This window comes from Hypomesus nipponensis, chromosome 1 (assembly GCF_054491055.1).
Source record: "Hypomesus nipponensis isolate SF chromosome 1, ASM5449105v1, whole genome shotgun sequence".
Classification (NCBI taxonomy): domain Eukaryota; kingdom Metazoa; phylum Chordata; class Actinopteri; order Osmeriformes; family Osmeridae; genus Hypomesus; species Hypomesus nipponensis.
The window spans coordinates 4562501-4583144 of NC_140361.1; the positions used below are offsets into that span (position 1 = coordinate 4562501).

At 50.3% G+C, this 20644-nt stretch overlaps 2 protein-coding genes across 2 annotated transcripts; one reads left to right on the plus strand and one right to left on the minus strand.

Moving 5' to 3' along the window:
• The first annotated feature begins 9396 nt into the window (after positions 1 to 9396).
• On the plus strand, positions 9397 to 12839 carry LOC146302116 (uncharacterized). Its single transcript, XM_084703160.1, has 2 exons — positions 9397 to 10211; positions 11641 to 12839. The coding sequence occupies exons 1-2, from the start codon at positions 9409 to 9411 to the stop codon at positions 11876 to 11878; spliced, it is 1041 nt and encodes a 346-aa protein (XP_084559286.1). The 5' UTR covers positions 9397 to 9408; the 3' UTR covers positions 11879 to 12839.
• On the minus strand, positions 11956 to 20377 carry mapk9 (mitogen-activated protein kinase 9). Its single transcript, XM_084703039.1, has 12 exons — positions 20036 to 20377; positions 16834 to 17027; positions 16598 to 16727; positions 16442 to 16500; positions 15781 to 15919; positions 15435 to 15600; positions 15281 to 15352; positions 14795 to 14977; positions 14433 to 14557; positions 14270 to 14333; positions 14053 to 14124; positions 11956 to 13924 (listed from the first exon to the last, which is right to left on the minus strand). The coding sequence occupies exons 2-12, from the start codon at positions 16947 to 16949 to the stop codon at positions 13785 to 13787; spliced, it is 1266 nt and encodes a 421-aa protein (XP_084559165.1). The 5' UTR covers positions 16950 to 17027; positions 20036 to 20377; the 3' UTR covers positions 11956 to 13784.
• Between the last annotated feature and the right edge of the window lie 267 nt (positions 20378 to 20644).

Below are 20644 nucleotides of genomic sequence, written 5' to 3' on the forward strand. Positions count from 1 at the left end.
TCCCTCACGCTCATGGGCCTGTGAAGGCTTGTCCTTCTAGAACTGACACACTGTCTGAAAACTCTCCCTTCTCACCTACTCACCCCCCCCTCTCTCTGTCTCTTTCTATGTCTCTCTGTCTATGTGTTTCTCTCTCTCTCTCTCTCTCTCTCTCTCTCTCTCTCTCTCTCTCTCTCTCTCTCTCTCTCTCTCTCTATGTGTCTCTATCTGTGTCTCTTTTCCCCTCCTCTGTATATTATCTCTCTCAATCACCGTTGAATTCATTAGCATTGAGTCAGTGACATCATCATTGTTAGACATTGCTACGTCCTGTGAGTGACATCATCAGTGAGTCAGGTTTGGTTTCAATGATGTCAGATGATTAATGCGTGAGAGCAGCAGTAAGGCTGAGCTTGGTAGACAGAGAATGACTGTACCTTTCACACTCTTTTGTGTGTTTGAGTGTGTAAGTGTGTTTGTGTGTGTATGTGTCTATGTCCTATAAACTGTGGTGGAATCCTCACTCTCCATCTCTGTCTGCTTAGCACGGAGATCAACCCTATCTGACAACTGCTCCTATGAGAGGAAGCAGGCAAAACACTGCACATACACACACACACGGTACATACACACACACTGTACATACACACCTTTGAGGGCAATCTGAGTATAATGGAGTGTGACATTAGCTCATCCCACTCTCTACCCACACTGTATGCACACACACACACACACACACACTCATTCTCTCTCTCTCTCTCTCTCTCTCTCTCTCTCTCTCTCTCTCTCTCTCTCTCTCTCTCTCTCTCTCTCTCTCTCACACACACACACACACAGAAGCAGCAGGGTAATCAGAGTCAGTGAAGCCTGGCAGGTTCCCCTGGGATTCCTTATCCTGTAGTCGCCCCAGAGACACAAGGGCACAAGGACAACTGCAGAGCTGTTTATGACACACACATACACACACTCACACATACACACACTCACACACACACACACACACACACACACACACACACACAAAATATGTAACAGTGTTAGGTTAAACTTGCCTGTATTCCTCTGTGTTTGTGTGTATGTGGATATCCTGGGAGAAGCTTATAGGAGATCTCCAGGAGGCTCAATAGGATCCTGCAGACACACGCCACTCAGTTGATGGCGCACAGACACACACACTGGGCTGGGTGTGTGAACTTACACACCTGCTCCCATCTTGTCTGGCACCTGTTCACCTGTTGTGTTTGACATGGTTTGATTAAGGACCCATAACGAACAGCCTAGGTCAGGGGTTCCCAATCCTGGTCCTCGGGCCTCCCTGCCAGGATTGGGAACCCCTGGTCTCGTGTGTATGCGTGTGTGAGAGAGAGAAGAGAAGGAACCTTTATGACTAATCTCTCAGAGTTGTGGAACACACACACCTGCCAGTGTGTCCACTGGAGAAATGTGTCTCTTTACCCCATCCTGATGTCCCTCCTCCCAGAGCAGCGAGGAGCAGTGGGCAGCCATCAGCAGCGCCCAGGAGCCAAGTCCAAGTGCTCCCCCAGGGCCTGGCCATGTTGACGTGGGCAGGAGAGCAACCTGTTCTGCATGTGTTGACATGGGGGTTCTTTGAGAAGGAGACTCACATGAGCATGGGAATAACGTGCAAGCTCTCACCTGAGCAGCGACAGGCTCCCAGCGGGGAATCAAACCCGGGATCCTCTTTCTACGAGGTGGCAAAGTAAGTCTGCCACCGTGCCACAGGAGAGAGAGTGAGTCATGGTGCAGGAAGGATTTCATCTTGGTGGGCGTGTGGAAGATTATGCGCTCTTCATCTTGCTGGAAAGAGATCAAACACACACACACGCACATACACCACCCCCAGACACGTGAAATGGACTGAATATACAGGGACTCTATATATATACAGAGTAACCATGGACGATTTATCACAGTCCTCACACACACCTACAGTTCACTTCCCCCTTCATAAGCATATACACACTCCTGAACACACAACATGCACACACACAAAAACACACACACACACACACACCACACACATGCATCATACACTGGAAGGCCATTAAAGTAATTACCTCCAGTCCAGTCAGGAGGATGTAGAGTCTGCCATGTCTACTCAGACACCCCCCCTCTGACGGCACCACTGCAGTCCTCTTCATGTTAGAACACTACTTCCTGGGTCTGGGTGTATTCAACTACTTCCTGGGTCTGGGTGTATTCAACTACTTCCTGGGTCTGGAAGTATTCAACTACTTCCTGGGTCTGGAAGTATTCAACTACTTCCTGGGTCTGGAAGTATTCAATTACTTCCTGGGTCTGGCAGTATTCAACTACTTCCTGGGTCTGGAAGTTGGACAACTGCAACTCGCTGCTCCCCGGTCTCCCACCATGCGCAACCCGCCCTCTCCAGAGGATTCAGAACGCAGCAGCCCGTCTGGTCTTCAATCTACCCAGACGCTCCCATGTTACCCCGCTCCTCATCTCCCTCTACTGGCTTCCCATCCCGGCCCGTATCATCTGGCCCCCCATTGGTGGAATCAACTCCCCACTTCCATCAGAGACATTGACTGTTTCCCCACCTTCAAGAAAAGGCTCAAGACACACTTATTACTGCTGTGTAAAATATTTTTGTTCCTTGCTTTTTTCCACGGGTACACCCTTGCACTTTTCGAGGTTCATGTTGTTTAATTGTATCTTGTTTAACTACATTCTCTTATGGTTCTTCCCTTTGGAACTTATTTAGTTTTCACAATGTATGCTTCATGTTTTGGTTACCCGCAATGTTTTGGGGTTATCTCGTTGTTATGATCAGTAACCTATGCACTTTTGTGCAAGCTCTCTTTTGGAAGTCGCTTTGGATAAAAACAACTTCCTGGGTCTGGGGTGTACCGTTTGATGTGTTATGTAAATGTGGGGCCACTGTGTCCTCAGAGAGTCTCTCAAACACCTCCTGGGACGTGCAGAAATATGTGTGTGTGTCTGCATGTGTGTGGCTCTCTCTCCGTGCGTCTGCACGCGTGTGTGTAGTTCAGTATGTGTCACTTTTTCAATGCTCCAGCTGTTGTCACGGTGACCGGCCTCGTGTACTCTCCTGTGACGGACAGCGATATCACACTGTGATCATCTAGCAGACACTTTTATCCAAAATGGCATAAAGAAGGAGCGGGGGGATTTGAACCTGCGAGACTACAACAAGTTTCTGGGGTCATGTGACGTCTGGCTGTGGCACACTGCTAGAGAGGACGACCCAGCCCCCCCGGCCCCCCCCAGCCCCCCCCGCCCCCCACAGCAAGTCACACATCAGCTATAATGGTTCCACGTGCTCCTCTCCTCTCTTCTTGTCTCACCTCCTCTTCTCTCCTCTCCTCTGCTGATTCCTCAGGTTTCAGGAAGACAAGACGATCAGTGCCTAATAAACCAAACTTACATTTGGAGAGAGAGAGAGAGAGAGAGAGAGAAGGAGGAGGGGCAGTCAGGAAGGACCCCTGTCTCCTAGCATCTCCAACAGTGACTCCAGCCCTCCAACAGTGACTCCAGCCCCCCAGCTCTGACTCCAGCCCCCCCCAGCATTGACTCCAGCCCCCCCTGCTCTGACTCCAGCCCCCCCAGCTCTGATTCCAGCCCCCAGAGCTCTGACTCAGCCCCGCAGCTCTGACTCCAGCCCCCCAGCAGTGACTCAGCCCCTCCAGCTCTGACTCCAGCCCTCCAGCAGTGACTCCAGCCCCCCAGCAGTGACACCAGCCCCCCAGCTCTGACTCCAGCCCCTCCAGCAGTGACTCCAGCCCTCCAGCAGTGACTCAGCCCCCTAGCAGTGACTCAGCCCCCCAGCTCTGACTCCAGCCCCCCAGCTCTGACTCCAGTCCCCCCAGCTCTGTCTCCAGCCCCCTAGCAGTGACTCAGCCCCCCAGCTCTGACTCCAGCCCCCCAGCAGTGACTCCAGCCCCCCCAGCAGTGACTCCAGCTCCCCCAGCAGTGACTCAGCCCCCCCAGCTCTGACTCCATTCCCCCAGCAGTGACTCCAGCCCTCCAGCAGTGACTCCAGCCCCCCCAGCAGTGACTCCAGCCCCCCAGCAGTGACTCCAGCTCCCCAGCAGTGACTCCAGCTCCCCCAGCAGTGACTCAGCCCCCCCAGCTCTGACTCCAGCCCTCCAGCAGTGACTCCAGCCCCTCCAGCAGTGACTCCAGCCCTCCAGCAGTGACTCAGCCCCCTAGCAGTGACTCAGCCCCCCAGCTCTGACTCCAGCCCCCCAGCTCTGACTCCAGTCCCCCCAGCTCTGTCTCCAGCCCCCTAGCAGTGACTCAGCCCCCCAGCTCTGACTCCAGCCCCCCAGCAGTGACTCCAGCCCCCCCAGCAGTGACTCCAGCTCCCCCAGCAGTGACTCAGCCCCCCAGCTCTGACTCCAGCCCCCCAGCAGTGACTCCAGCCCCCCCAGCAGTGACTCCAGCTCCCCCAGCAGTGACTCCAGCCCTCAGTGTAAAGCTGTGATTCCAATTACTGTTTCGCCTTTCAAAGGACGTTTGTAGGCAGACAGATGGTGTGATAAGTATGATCTGAGTTGCAACGTTCCTATCTAGAGCTGCTCCAGATTATAGCTCCAGATTATTCTGGCAGTACGAATACAAATCATTCTGTATCATGTATCATTTGTATTCAAATGTATCATTTGCATTTTCCATACACCCTGATCAAGATGCCGGAGATCATTTCTTCACACACGCACACAAACACACTCCTATATATAAATGATCGTCCAGTGATAAACAGGTATGGCCAGTAGGATTGGCAAGATGTTATTGAACAGAGGATGCTCCATCTTGCTTCTCTCTCTCTCTGGGCAACCTGTGTTTGTGTGCTGTACATATATGTGTCTGTGTAGCGTGTGGTTTTGTGTGTGTAAATGTGTGTGAGTATGTGACAAAAAGAGATTTACAACCTGTTTTAGGCTGATTGGGGTTCTGGATGATTCATTACATACTACGGTCTGCACCCCCTCCCCCACCCCCACCCCCCCCTTCTCTACTTTCTCAGGAAGCATGGAGCAGTCCACACAGACCTCACAGTCCAGACAGACCTCACAGTCCAGACAGACCTCACAGTTCACACAGACCTCACAGTCCAGACAGACCTCACAGTCCAGACAGACCTCACAGTCCACACAGACCTCCCCTCCCAGGCTGATGTGGGGCCTCCCTGCTCTGGAGAGCCGTGAGCCCAGGCTGGGGAAAGACACAAACACTACCACATCTTTCTTTCAGTAATTGATCAATTACTTACTTGAGTAGTGCACATGTACAAGTCTGTGTGTGTGTGTGAGTGTGTGTGTGTGCACCTCCTCTCTTGGCACCTGTACCCCCGCCCCCATCCTCCCTCCCACAAACAGACAGGCAATGACTTCACCCATAATGCACCAGTAATGTGATTGTGTCTTCGTGTCAGACTTAATCTGACTACAGGACCAGTTAGATCTACATTACCGGTGTGTGTTAGTGGTGTGTTAGTGGTGTCTGTGTCCTAGCCTGCAGTCAGTCAACAGACTTCTCCTCAAAGCAGCCAGAGACAGAGAGAGGAGGAGGAGGTGGAGGAGGAGGTGGATCAGTCTGACTGCCCACCGTGGGACTGCTTCTGCTGGGCCAGACAACCACTCTCACCAGCCTGGGGTCAGACAACCACAGATAATAAATGGATGCATGAATATGTGTGTGTGTGTGTGTGTGTGTGGGCGCACTGGTTGTGGGAGAAACCGAGAGTAACAAAGAAATATTGTCCCGGCTGTGACCTCCATTAGCTTGTGTGTCTCGGAGCGTGTGTGTGAGTGTGTTTGGTGTGAGTCTTGGCATGTGTGCGTCTTGGTGTGTGTGTGTGTTTGTTGCGTCCTCCATTAGATAGCATTAGGTGGTATTTCTTGGCTTCCTCCCAGGGGTGACGGCCATTTGAGCAGTGAAGATTACCCAGAGTGCTCAGTGTTTGCGGCCCAGTTTCTGAGGCGTGACTGATCTATAAATTCACTTTCATCTGCACATGCACGCACACACGCAGGTCTGGCTGGACCGGCCAGGGTGAGGGGGGTGGCCAGAGAGTCCGGCCAGTGAGGAAGTAGGTCATTCAAACTTCTCCTTTGAACACTCCTTCACAAACCCACAGCCTCCTCTTCATCACTTTCCATTTCACCCCCTCTCTGATTCAGTCGGTTCTCTCTCTGCCCTCTCGCTCCTCCTCTGTCTTTCTGTTGCTCTCCATCTCTCTGCCTCTGTTTCTTTGTCATTCGCTCTCCCACTCAGTCCGTGGTGCCCCTCTCCGCCCTCTCCCCCTCCCTACGTCCTTCCATGTCAGAGAAAATCCCTTTAACAAACGGAGAGCTCTGCTCCTGTAGGCGTCCATTTGGTCTCGTTAATGGAGGGACGAGGAATGTAGCCTGGAGGAGAGGGCAGGAGGAGAACTGGAGAGCTAGATGAGGAGGAGACAGGGAGTGGGAGGAGAGGAGGAGGATAGGGGAGGAGAGGGGAGAAGAAGAGGAGAGCTAGATGAGGAGGAGACAGGGAGTGGGAGGAGAGGAGGAGGAGGATAGGGGAGGAGGAGAAAAGATGAAGAGGAGATTTGGATGAGAAAGGGAGAGAGCGGGGGATCTGGATAAGATGGATGTGAGCCAGGCTAATCACATCAGGGTCCTGCAGCAGTGATGTCCTGGAGCTGGGTAGAGGAGGTGCAGGATAGAGAGGGTGCTGGGCAGAGGAGGTGCAGGATAGAGGGGGTGCTGGGCAGAGGAGGTGCAGGATAGAGGGGGTGCTGGGCAGAGGAGGTGTGAGGGCTCGTGGAGTCGTGTTGGGGCATATGAGGGTTTAGATCTTGACATTCTTGAGGCATGTGAAAGTTTACACTCCCACACACTGTAAAATATCACCAGACTGTCTCCCACGGCAACTAAGGGTCTACCAACGAGCTTCTCTGGTCATACCAAAGTAAACCAGTAAACTGGCTGGAATTCAACTGTACAGACACACACACTCACAGACACACACACACACACACACACACTCACAGACACACACAGACACGTGTAATGCACAGGATATTCACACACACCTACATGTGTCTCTGTCATATAAAACATGTGCTTCATCTCATGAAAAAAAAAACATTTGATTGAGAATGCATGAATCTAAAGCTTTAATCCAATTACAGCATGCGTGGGTATCTGTCTATGAGAGTGTGTGTTGTGTAGATATGTTAAGGTTTTGTCCTCAGGATAATCTAGTGAGGAGAAAAGAGGCTCTGGGAGATGACTCACAACATAAAAACACAACATATCACAGATACACTGCTTCCTAGCAATAACCACACAAAACCACATTCTCTCTCTCTCTCTCTTTCTCTTTTTGTCTGTCTCTGTCTCTCTCATCTAACACGTTATTATTTAAACCACAAGGATCCAAGACGTTGCCATGGAAGCTATCTTCATGGTAACGAACAGCTACGCAGATGTGAGGAGAAGAGAGGAAGAGTGTCTGTCTGCTTGTAGACTGAGTTCCAGAGTGATTTCCCTACAGTTGGACAGATAACACAGCAGTTTTATCAGCTGCCACGGCAACATCTATAAGAACACAACTAGTCTGAACAATCTAGAACGTTTCCTCATAACTCCACAGTGGGTAGACTACACCTGACTGCATATGTTTTGACACTTTATTTGCAGTTAAAGTCAATGATCCAAAGACACACAAAAAGTACATGTACAGAAGCCCTAAGAGGCCATTCATTTATATATTTAATTGAGTCCCTTTCTCCATGATTACGTGTCAATGTACATTTTAATTTACATAATTGTTCTCTTAGTCTGTTGCCTTTAACAGCAAGGCAGATGTGTCAAGCCTTGATCGAGGAGATGTGTGACACAATTGGATCAATATTCTCCTGCTCCTCTGACTTATCTACACAGAACGATGTTTCCAGCAATTATTTCGTTTACCATCTTTTAGTTTTCTTGAGATCTCAAGATATTTATGTCGTTATCCTGGGAACACTACGTTTGGTTATCTAGAGAACCTAAGAAAATGATTGTGCTGTCTTGGAAAACAACATTTATTATTTCCAGATAAACAACTCGAGATCTCAAGACAACAAATCAAAGTAACTCACTGTCACGGGAAAACAGAGTAGGGCCTAAGTAATGTGTACGAATGTTTGGTCTCTTAGGGCTCCTGCTCAAATCCGACCATGTTGGAGCCATAATACTTGCCTCTACAACAGTCCTGCTTCTGTCTGTGGAGCCCACAGTGAAACACACTGGGTGCTGTTGTTTTTACACTCCAAGGCAGGGATCTTACAGAGGAAGATCACGTTTATTTCATAACATTGCTTTTTTCATTTCCTGGCGATCACGCACAACAAACGTAAGCTAGTTTACGAAGCTACCATGGAGCAAGGCAAAAGGCAACAAGAGGAATATTTTTATGAAAACGTTTGCATCATTGATGAGTACTTGAGGACTCTACTATGCTCTATTATACTCTGCTGTACTCTGCTCTGCTTTCATCTACTGTTTTAGGCTTCTCTGTTCTCCTGTCCCCTCTCATTTCCTCCTCCTCCTCCTTTTTTAAGGCACAGCCCACAGCCCCATCTGGTGGTTGATTAGGAGACTTACATGCTGTTTTAAATACAGCATGGTTTGTTTGCGTGTCTAAAGGTGTAGCAGAGCACTTCCACTCTATGTGTGTAAGGTGCTTTAACAAATGGATTAAAAGCTTTCACAACATCAGAATGTATGTTACTCTGATGAGGCTTTTACATGACTCGTACGGTCTCTCAAGTTTCTTCATGTATTTGGCAAGAGTCCACCAGTTTTGACTAGAGTCTGTCGATCTGATGTGACTGGTGTGTGTGTGTGTTATTTAGTGTGTGTTATTGAGTGTGTGTGTCACTGTTTTGGACAGGTTTGGAAGGCTCCGTGACTATCTGAGTCCAGAGAATGTTTTGAATTTGTTAAGTCCCTTTTTGAGTCTATGGTGGGTGTTTGTGTTTTTTTGTTGTTTGCATTTGTGTGAGCGTGCGTGTATGTTTTAGGGTTTCTATTTCTGGGGGTGTATTTGTGTGTGCGTGTCTTCAGGAATGAGCCAGTGTTACCGTGTTACATTGTGGCTCCTCCCCCAAGCAGCTTCTCTGGAGCAACAGCTGATGTCAGTGCTGCTTAAAGACACACACACACACACACCTTCGTCTCACACACAAGTCTCCGTCTCTGACACAAACAACCTGGCTACCGCATTCTGCCTCAAGGCTACAGCAGACAACCAGCCGGTAAGGGGGCTTCCCCTCTCCTTTCTGCCCAGGACGCGTCACCTGCTTCTGGGTACAGCTGACACCGGAGCCTCCTCCACTCCTCCAGACCTCCATGTTTTTGCTGAAAGGACCCTGGTCCTGCAAGCTGGGTCATGGAGCTGCACTGTCTTCCCACAGAGACCCCCACCACCACCACCAGCTCCTGCTCTACACCCCCCCGCCACTACTGCCCAGCCCTGGCCCAGAGAGGGGGGCGGAGGGAGAGGCGGGGCCTCTGTGCTGCTGGAAGCAAACCCCCTGACCCCTCCCTCGCTGGCCGGACCCCAGCTGGGGCTGTTGTTCCCACACTGGGCTGGGGGGCTGGGGGAGGGTCTGGCCTGCATCCAGACCCCCACGGGCTGGGTGTGAACACAGCAGAGAGAGGAAGAGAGAGAGAGGAGGAAGGAGGAGGAGAGGAGGAGAGACGAGGGAGTGCGGACATCAGTTGGGAGGAAAACCAGAGTGCCCTCTCAGTCTACGACAACCTCGTTGCCGTGACGCCCGTCCAGGACACTTTCCCGGAAGCCGTTGACATGGAAACCCGCGCCACCCCAGCGGTGGGGTTTCCGGACGTCCAGGTTTCAGCTCTGCTGGACGATGGGGCGGTCAGCGAGGCCAGCAGCTCCTGGTCCTCCTGTGAGATACTGCTGGCAGGAAGCAGTGCCAGCAACAGACCTAACCAAGACCAGGACCAGGACCAGGACCAGGACCAGGACCAGGACCAGGACCAGGACCAGGATCAGGACCAGGACCAGGACCCAGTGGCACCTGTGCACTCCATCCCCCCCGTCACTCTGGGCATGCCCCCGCCCATCCCCCTGGCAGACCCCTCGGCCAGCGCCCTCCGCAGCCTCCTCACCAGCCTGCACCAGCAGATAGGGAGACAGAGAGAGGAGTACGAGGCTCGCATACACAGGTGCCACTCTCCCTTCTCTGTCTCCCTCTTCTCTGTCTCCCTCTTCTCTGTCTCCCTCTTCTCTGTCTCCCTCTTCTGTCTCCCTCTTCTGTCTCCCTCTTCTCTGTCTCCCTCTTCTCTGTCTCCCTCTTCTCTGTCTCCCTCTACTCTGTCTCCCTCTTCTCTGTCTCCCTCTTCTCTGTCTCCCTCTTCTCTGTCTCCCTCTTCTCTGTCTCCCTCTTCTCTGTCTCCCTCTTCTGTCTCCCTCTTCTGTCTCCCTCTTCTGTCTCCCTCTTCTGTCTCCCTCTTCTGTCTCCCTCTTCTCTGTGTCCCTCTTCTCTGTCTCCCTCTTCTCTGTCTCCCTCTTCTCTGTCTCCCTCTTCTCTGTCTCCCTCTTCTGTCTCCCTCTTCTCTGTCTCCCTCTTCTCTGTCTCCCTCTTCTCTGTCTCCCTCTTCTGTCTCCCTCTTCTCTGTCTCCCTCTTCTCTGTCTCCCTCTTCTCTGTGTCCCTCTTCTCTGTCTCCCTCTTCTCCAGCTTCTCTGTCCAGCCTCCTTCCCACACACACTTCCGATTTACTCCCTGTGCAGTTGCAGCAATAGTTGGAAGATCTCTGCATGTCCAGCTGCATGTGTGTGTGTTTGTGCAAGTTTGTGAGTGTGTCCACTCTGCCTCAGCACTGACCCCATCTGCTGACCCGGGGTTTAGCCTGCTTCCTGTTTACGTTGGTGGACGGCATCTCATGGAATGTCCCAGAACGTCTTCCTCTCTGTCCAAAGCTGTCAGCTGGGCTCCTCTCTCCATCTAACTCAAACCCAACTCCAACTCGACAAGTTTACTGATGAGAGTACTCAAACATGTTGAATCGGTGCTCATACAACCGTACATGCAGCAGTGTACATCATACAGACAGTGTGTACTAGACTGTGTAGCCGTGTGTAGCAGACATAGAGCAGTGTGTAGCAGACATAGAGCAGTGTGTATTAAACTTTTAGCCGTGTGAAGCAGACATAGAGCAGTGTGTAGCAGACAGACATCGAGGCTCACTATGTGGATCTCCAGTCCAGAGCCCAGGAGAGTATGATGAGGATGAGTGGGAATAGCCGCTCTACTGGAAACAGAGCTAAATAAAGGTTCCCTGCCTGCCCAGACTCACACATACCTCAGCATCACTGATTTAGCTTCAGCCGGTCTCAATGAGGGCCACGTTTGGTCTGACTGTGTCTCAATCCAGACTCTGAGCTATAAAGTGAGTTCTAAATAAACTAACCTCCTATTTTCCCCCTGTAGTCTCTGTGCCGCTCTCTTTAACCACAACCCCACCACCCTATTCTTATTTCATTCCTCTCAAATCCTATTCATCCCTGAAACCCCTCACCTCCCTATTCTCTAACCTCTCTAATCTTCTGTCCTTCTATTCCTCTCTAAAAAAAACCACCCCGCCCCGCTCCAGTCTGGAGCAGAGGAACGAGGCCCTTCAGGGGGAGGTTCAGGGGCTGAGGGCCAACCTGTCCCAGCAGCAGAGCTGGTACCGGGCAGTCCAGTCCAGGATTGACGAGTGCGAGCGGGCCCGCGGCGCGGCCGAGCAGAGGAACGGGGAGCTGCAGAGGGAGATGGAGCAGTTCCTGGACACCTTTGGAGAGCTCAACCACGAGGCCAAGAAGACGGAGAGCATTGTCAGGGGCTTCTGAGACGCCGCCCCCCCCCCCCCCCCCCCTCCTCATAACTTTCTCTCTTCCAGTGTGTACGACATGTTATTAACTGTGACTTATCACAGGCTGGAGACGTCTTTATTAGTGTGGGGGCACAGTGAAATGGAGGGGGGGGGGGGCATTTTCAATCACACAGGACATCCTGGAAAGGACACATTAATGGTGATGATGAAAACCAAGCATGAAATGTGGAGTGTTTACAACACAGCGCTCCGACATGGTCAAAAAACAAGATTGGCCTAAGCGCACAGTTTAGCTCAGTCCTCGTCCAACAGGATTCAGGGAGAGAGAGTCAGCCAATCCCCTGGTCATTTAAGGCATGATGGATGAATAAGGTTGTCATGGTTTCTGAGAAAGAAAACATTGTCTAGTGATGTGTTTGTCCTCATATCTCTGACCAATCACAGCTCGACAGTCCACCTGCTTCCTTCATTCTCTACGGGTTCTTGGAACTTTCCAGTAAGTCCAGAATTCCACAGAGGGTTCTAGAGAACATTCAGTGTAGTTCCTCTGCTTCCGGGTCCAGGTGCTTCACAGGACTGGCTGAGGCCTGCCCATGTGATTGTCCTGTGAGATGAGGATGAAGGCAACACAGTACACTGGTGTATACACACACACACACACTTCTTACAAAAGAAAAGCAAAAAGTTTCTAAAAAAAAAGATTCTTTCTGAATAAATGACGAAGGGGGAACATCTCTCCAACAGTATGAAGAGGATCTGGTAGACCTCCATGCAGCTTTAACAATACTACTTCTATCTGACTGTGTTAAATGTGTTAGCATTCTAACATGCCTCAACTTATAATTGTTCCAAGGAGTTCTAGAACTAATGGAATAGTCTGGAGGAGGTCTGTGTTCTGTGGTCACGGGGGCCATACATGGTTATCAAATGTGTGCAACACTTTGCAAGAAAACAAAAAATAAATACAATTACATTGATCTTCCTTTCTTCTCTCAAATGTACAGGACTATAAGGTTATTTTGATAAACATTTACAGGCAGTACCATACGGGCTGATCATTGCAAGATAAAATGCTTCTACATTTAAAATGTGTTCCTACCAAACACGTACTTGTATGCATTTGCATTAAAAGGGCCTACTACACACATAGTCTAGGGTGTCAGAGCGTGACATTCTTACAGTACATTTACCAGGAAGTAAATCAAATAACACTGCAACCACAGCACCCTCTGCAGGCCAGGAGTAGAAGATAAAATCCATACCACTTTTTTCTTCTTCTTCTTCTCTCAATACAGCTAGCTAACTAAAATCATTTAAAACTATGGATTAGTGTTTTGATGGTCAGGTAAACAGTGTTTTGATTGGTTTGTCGGCCGTACTAGACATACAGCTCTCTCTGCGTTAGCCACAGAGGGAGTCACGTGACCCGACAGGGAGTCACGTGACCCGACAGGGAGTCACCTGACCCGACAGGGAGTCACCTGACTCGACAGGGAGTCACTTGACCCGACAGGGAGTCACCTGACTCGACAGGGAGTCACCTGACTCGACAGGGAGTCACGTGACCCGACAGGGGCAGCTCCACCTCACAACAACATGGGATGATACGGCGTCAGAAGCAGCCGAGGTTACGGGACATGCCCAGATCCTCGCAGACTCCCAGGAGAGCCTTCAGAGCGCACGCATCTCCACCCAGACAGCCCTCAGCCCCCCTCACACACCAGCAGACACACACGTCAGCACCAACAACATAGAAAAATAGACCTATGGCGGGAGGTCGGGGAGGGCGGAGGAGAAGGGGGAACAGGAAGGGCAGAAGGGAAAGAGAGAAAGTAATCAAGGGGGCTGATTGAGATATTTCGCGTGAAAGAGGGGGAAGAAAGACCATCGCACACACACGCACACACACCGCAGGGCCGTTCTCATTGGCTCTCGTCCAGGACTCCGGACAGCGTGTCGATGCTGCTGCTGTCCGTGTCGGACGCCAGGGTCACAGACTCCGTCGACATGGATGAGATGTCATTGGCTGATGACGACTGCGAGGCCGTCCCACTCACCACCTCTGTCAGAGAGAGGGAGACAGACAAACACACACACACACACACACAGGTGTGTGAAGGTGGAACGGGTGTTGGTGTGTGGAGGTGCAGGTGTGCAGCACCTGCAGATGTTGTTGTGTTGCAGCCTTACCTGAGTACTCGTCTTTGATCACTCCATTCTTGTTCCTCTCCTCCCAGTCAATCAACTCTTCATAGATGAGCTCTGAGAGAAAGGAAGACAGGCATTTTACCTCTCAGGTAGACATAATAACAACTAAACACTCATTCCATCACTGTTGACTAAGGTCGTATGGTTCTTGGTCGTATATGTTGTGTAGTTTTCCGTCCGGCCTCCGGGAGGCGCTAACCTTTCCACTGCTCGATGCTGTGCTCCCTCTCCTCCAGCTGCCTGTCAGAGATCTGAGGAGGAGGCTGGGGAGCACAAACACAACAACACACCCAGCAACATCAGCCTAAAGCTCAGAAACTGCCCACCCCGGTGTACATGCTGCAATGGTACAGTCTGCTTACCGCGTCAGCCTCGGCCGGGTCGTACCACACATGGATGTAGGGGTGATTCAGGGCCTCCTCCACAGAAATGCGTCGCTCGGGGTCGATGACCAGCATCTTGGACAGCAGGTCTTGGGCCTGTCCCGCTAGGGTGGCAACAGAGGAGGAAGTACAGTAACTAATAGCAACGGCAGTCTGACATTAAAGACAGACACATTCTCTGGAGCACCAGTCTATCAGCCTGCCCATCTCCACCTCCGCGCTGGAGTACACACATTTACTCACACACAAACACACACACACAACATGAAAACCGACTTGGGTCTCTGGTAATCATTCGTGTCTGTACAAGCACTGAGAGGTGAAAGTTCGGCAGGTCTTACTCTTGAGTTTGTCATGTTCTGAGTCGGAGGGGAAGGCCCAGTCAGGGAAGATCTCAGAGAAGCTGACGCCAGGGTACTGGGGCTTGTTCATTACGTAGTTCCTCACTGTCTCCATCAGACGGTCCATGAACTCCATGGAGGGTGTGCCCAGAACCTCGATCACCTTGTTCCATTGGTCAATGTCTGCCACGCCCCACGCTAAGGAACAACCTGATTGGTGTGTTATGTACAAGCCTGGGCTTGCTTGTTATGTTAGTTACCTGCAGGCTGAGAACAGATCAGTCCTTTCAAACATTGCCTCACATACACACCTACAGGAACTAGCACTCGTGTCTAGTGTCATGAATATCAGCAGTAAGATCCAGCCTTTCAGGGGAACCGGAGAGAGGTCTGGTCTCAAAACTGTCCCAGCAGGACAAAAGTGAGAGGGAGAGGAGGGGAGGATGAAGAAGAGGACAGGCGGGAACAGAAGGTCTAGAAGGATACGGTCAGTTCCCTGGAAGATGACTCTGCCCTTCACCATCTCTCCCATGATGCACCCTACTGACCAGATGTCCACTAGACGGACACACACACAAACATATCATCATCATCATTATCATTCTTCTTCTCCTCCTCCACCTCGTCCTCCTCCTCTTACCGTTCTCCTTGTACTTCATACCCAGGATAACCTCTGGGGCTCTGTAGTAGCGAGTCACCACGTAGGGCGTCATCATGAAGTTGGTGCACGCCGTCCTGGCCAGGCCGAAGTCCAGGATCTTCAGAGTGCAGTCGGACTTCACCACAATGTTGCTGGGCTTTAGGTCCTGGATGGGTCACACACACGCACACACCTGTCCATTAGTCCTTCACACACAATGTGTCCACAGCTCAACCACCTGCCCTGTGTTCTCCTCGACATGTCTCCTGCTCTTCCACTCTCCCTCCTCCCTCGCTCCGCCCCCGGCCCTGGGCCCACCACCTCCATCCCCCCCGGCGCCCCTCACCCTGTGGATGATCCCAGCAGAGTGCAGGTGTCTGATGCCACAGAGGATCTGGTAGAGCAGGTAGGACATTCTCTCATGGTCCAGCTCCATGTGGATCACCTGGCACAGGCTGGCATCCATCAGCTCCATCACCAGGTACCTGGGTCAGGCACACAGACAGGGAGACAGACAGGTAGGTAGACCGAGAAACAGACAGGTAGGTAGACAGGGAGAAGGAGACAGACAAGTAGGTAGACAGGGAGACAGACAGGTAGGTAGACAGGGAGAAGGACAAATCAAATCAAATTTATTTGTATAGCCCTTTTTACACGCAAACATGTCACAGAGGACAAGGAGACAGACAGGTAGGTAGACAGGGAATCAAACAGGTAGGTAGACAGGGAGACAGACAGATTGTCAGGTAGACAGACAGACAGACAGGAAAACAATCAGGTAGGTAAACAGGGAGACCGACAAGGAGACAGTCAGGAAGGCAGACAGGTAGGCAGACAGGGAGAAGGATAAGGAGACAGACAGGTAGGCAGACAGACAGGTAGGCAGACAGGGAGAAGGACAAGGAGACAGACAGGTAGGCAGACAGACAGGTAGGCAGACAGGGAGAAGGACAAGGAGACAGACAAAAAAGCTGGCAGTCCGGTAGCACAGACGGGGGGAGACTTACAGATCCTGGAACTCTTCCAGAGACTTCTGAGGCGTGAACACATTAATCAGGCGAATGATCTGATAGAGAGAGAGGGAGAGACAGAGAGAGAGTTATGGAGGTGATGATCCAGGTCATGGTTAATGTGAGGTTATAGTTGTGTGAGGTTAAAGTTACATTTTTGTGGTTGACACATTTGAGCAGAACCAGCTCCCGGTAGGCTCTCTTGGCATGGGTCTGGTTCTGGAAGGGGCGGCAGAGCTTCTTCACAGCCACGGCTATACCCAGGCTGGTGTCTAACGCAGAGCTGCACACAGGGGTGATATGAGACATGGGTTTCAATGTTAGGGTGTTTTGGTGCTGGTGTGTTTCTGTGCCGGTGTGTTTCAGTGTTGCCGTGGCGGCTGGCTCACCAGACGATGCCCTGGGCCCCAGAGCCGATGGCACGGAGCTGCTGATAGCGCTGCAGCACAGTGAAGGTGGAGTCTCCCACCTGGACACTGTAGAACTGACCCTCCCCCTCACTCATCCTGCCGCCGACACACACACACACACACACAGACTACACACACACACAGACTACACACACACACAGACTACACACAGACTACACACACACACACACACACACGAGAGAGAGAGAGACCTGCAGTCAGAAAATGTCCAAAGTACCAGTCACTGATGTCTGGGTCTTACTGCTGTCGAGGAGCCTAGGAAAGGTGAACCCTGTGAATCCCTAGGAACTAGAGTAAGACAAGAGTAAAGGTCTGAAAAAAAGACGCTGGTTTTGGCAGAACAACCTGATATTGTCATACTAGAGTCACAGAGTAAATGCATGAAGGGTTTATCTGAAGTGGAGGACAGGTAAGAGAATAAGTGTGGGGTAGAAATGAATATACCTGCAGCTGTAGAGGCTTGCAAATAAAATGTACGAAGTAGTTCAAACTTGCCGAGGGCCTTAGAGAGAGGGGAGGGGGGCTTCCACACACAGCTGCTCTGCCGAGTGTGTGTGTGTGTGTGTTGCAATATTATGAGTCATGTAACAAACAACATCAGAAGGAGAGGTATGAAAAAGGAATGCATGACAGAAAAAAAATAATGATAGTTAATAAAGTTATTGTTGACATTCAATTCATCTGAAGAAGCATCAACACAGTGTAAAGACTGGACCATCAGTCTCCTAAATGAGGATTTCAAAACAGAATGCTTTGTGAGAGTAATCTATCTTCCCATGAACAGAACATTCCCATAGTATGAAAAGTGCATTAGTAAGGATGAACAAGAGTGATCTTGGGGAAATTGGTTAATTCAATTGAGGGGTTTAAACTTGCTGAATAGGACTTATAAAATGATAAGCCACAACTGACAGAGACAGCGTTGCAACGAGGGGGGATACCTTCTGTAAAGCCATTAAGTCATGTTTAAAGTAACAATAAGACTTGATCCTTCTTAATGTTCTATAATCTGGCTTGAGGAAAGTACTCACAAGACGTTGCTAAGGCTACAACTACAACTCGAGGTGTACACCTACTCTAGTGTGAGTCACTGTAGACCAAGGGTGGCCAACCCTGGTCCTGGAGAAGCGCTGTCCTGTATGTTTTAGATGTTTCCCCGCTCCAGCACACCTGATTCAAATGAATGGTCATTACCCGGCTTCCACAGAGCTTGATAACCACCCATTCATTAGAATCAGGTGTGCTGGAGCAGAGAAACATCTAAAACATGGGGGGCTCTTGAGGACCAGGGTTGGTGACCCCTGCTGTAGACTGTCGGCCTCTATCCTGACCTCAGCTGTGTCTTGCGAACTTGCCAACTGCTAGCCATCTCGCCCTAGTACTGGTCCTGGTGATGGAGAGAATTCAAATTGTTATCAGGGCAGAACTTAACGGGAAATAATCCAGTGGCAACATTGGACAGGAAGTGACTTTGCTAAAACGGGACAGGAAGTAGGCCACCTCCAGTAGGGTTGGACAGGAAGCGGCTCTCAAGATGGTTTCTATGTTGACGTGGTTCCAGGTGTTTCTAGCTCTCTCAGCACCCAGAGGCTAAAGTGTTTATCTCAGCATAAACTGGAGGTTTGCCTGAGAATCCAGGTCATGTGTGTGTGTGTGTATGTGTGCTCTGGTGGAGCTGGGCAGACTGATAGACTGGTGCTCCAGAGACTCTGTCCTCTGTCATAACACTGCTGGGAAGGCTCAAACACTGACACCAGGGCTGTATGATCGCCTTGGGCAAGGCGAGCGCGCACACACACACGCACACACACACACACACATGTTGAATCCAGGGCCCACAAGGGCAGAAAAGCCAGCAGCATTGTAAGCAATAAACAGTTTATCTATACTGATGGATGTGTGACTGCGTGTGTGTGTGTGTGTGTGGGCGCATGTCATGTCCAAACAGATCTGAGCATTGAGGGCATGTTAGTGTTGACGCTTCTGGCATGGGGGAAGAATGATTCTAGAATATGGTGTGTGCAGTGTGTCTGTTTACATAAGAGATGTCTCAGCAAGTGTGGGTACTACATCAAAGAGACAAAAGCCCCAAAGGTGAAGTAAGTTTTTCACTCACTCAATCACTCACTGACTAACTGACTCACTGACTCACAATACATGAGGAACAGACAAGAAAGAGAGAGAAAGCAAGAAAGAGATAGAGAGTAGGGAAAGAAGACTGTTCCAAGGACAAGAACACACACACACACACACACAGAGCAAGCGTCATGGAGCTGGTGTCACACGTGCCCACACAGGGAGGCCAGCAGGTGGGGGGTGACCCAGCAGGAGGGGGGGGGGGGTCCACTTGTGACAGCATGACTCACTTTATTAGATCCAAGATCCATGTCTGTGGTCACCTTCTTCCTCCTCTCATACCCCTCCTCCCTTCATCTCTCCACTCCTCCACCAGCCCCTTATATCTGTGTTTGCTCCTTCCATTCTCGCTCTACTTCTCCATATCAGTATCTCTCTGTTTCACTAAATCGGCTCTAGAATGCCTCGAAACACATACGAGGCATTGCCAAGGATCCAGTCCGGGGCAAAGGATGTGATGTCACTGCTGGTCTCCATGGGTTACGATTTACCAGACCCGTGTCTATCAGATTAGAGGAAGTGGTCAGAGACCAGAGTAAGGGAGACATGGTTCCTTCCATGGTTTCTCGGCAGAGGGAGACCAGCAGGGACTTGAGAGACTGGAAGAGAGACGGACAACCTCAAGGGAAGAACAGAAGCTGGAGAACCCCTGGAGAAAAAAGGACTAACCTAGATGAACTGTATGGATCTCTGGGATCTTTAAGTGTGTGATATTATTTTGTCCAGCACATGAATAAGTATCACGTATGAAAGATTATGGCTGAATGGTCTCTCCTGTATCCTACTGTGGCCTAGCTAGAGCATCTGTTTCATTGGAAACACATTCACTCATCAACACGCTATCAGACACACATACACTCTCAAAGAGACAATCAAACATAGACAGACACACACACATTGCACATACACTAGTGAGAGCATGATTTATGGTGTATGACACCGCATTGTTTAAATTCTCACTCTACGCAGACCACGTTAGTGATGCGACACAATCGTATGACATAACTGTGTTCACCAAACTCACGTTTTTACGGTAACACTAAACTCGCCAAGTCCTGGGAGCTTTCCTTTCTTTCACTTCTCTCGGTTGCAATGCGGTAATCGGGTTGGAACTGGGAAGCCGGACGGACAGTCGGGCAGACACATACACCTACCTTCTCCGTTAGCTTCTTTCAAGGCACTCCCATGCATCGATAACACGTCGAAACTGGTTCTCTTCCTCCGCGAACAATCGGTAATAAATAAAGTTGAGCAGAACTGTATTCCGACCTGTCACAAAAAGACAGATACGCTCCCGACTTCGACAGCCAAACCCAAACTCCTGCACGAACGGAGGCGGAGGATTGAAGGCTGGCGGCTACAACAAGAGAGCGGCAGAAAGAGAGAGAGCATTGGGATGACGTAATCGCGCAATGTCACACGTTCAGCTTTAGAAAGTTATGTCTAACTTATAACTTTCTGCTGTATAATGTCAGAAGGGGAAAACAACGTTTAATCATCCCAAACACTTTCACATAAGCTGCTTTGGTTTTGTTTTGGTTCTGTAACGTGTCTAGATCATGATGGTACATTTGATTAAATTGTCTCATCTTTTATCATCCTATTGGGATCAAAATAACACGTAAAATACATT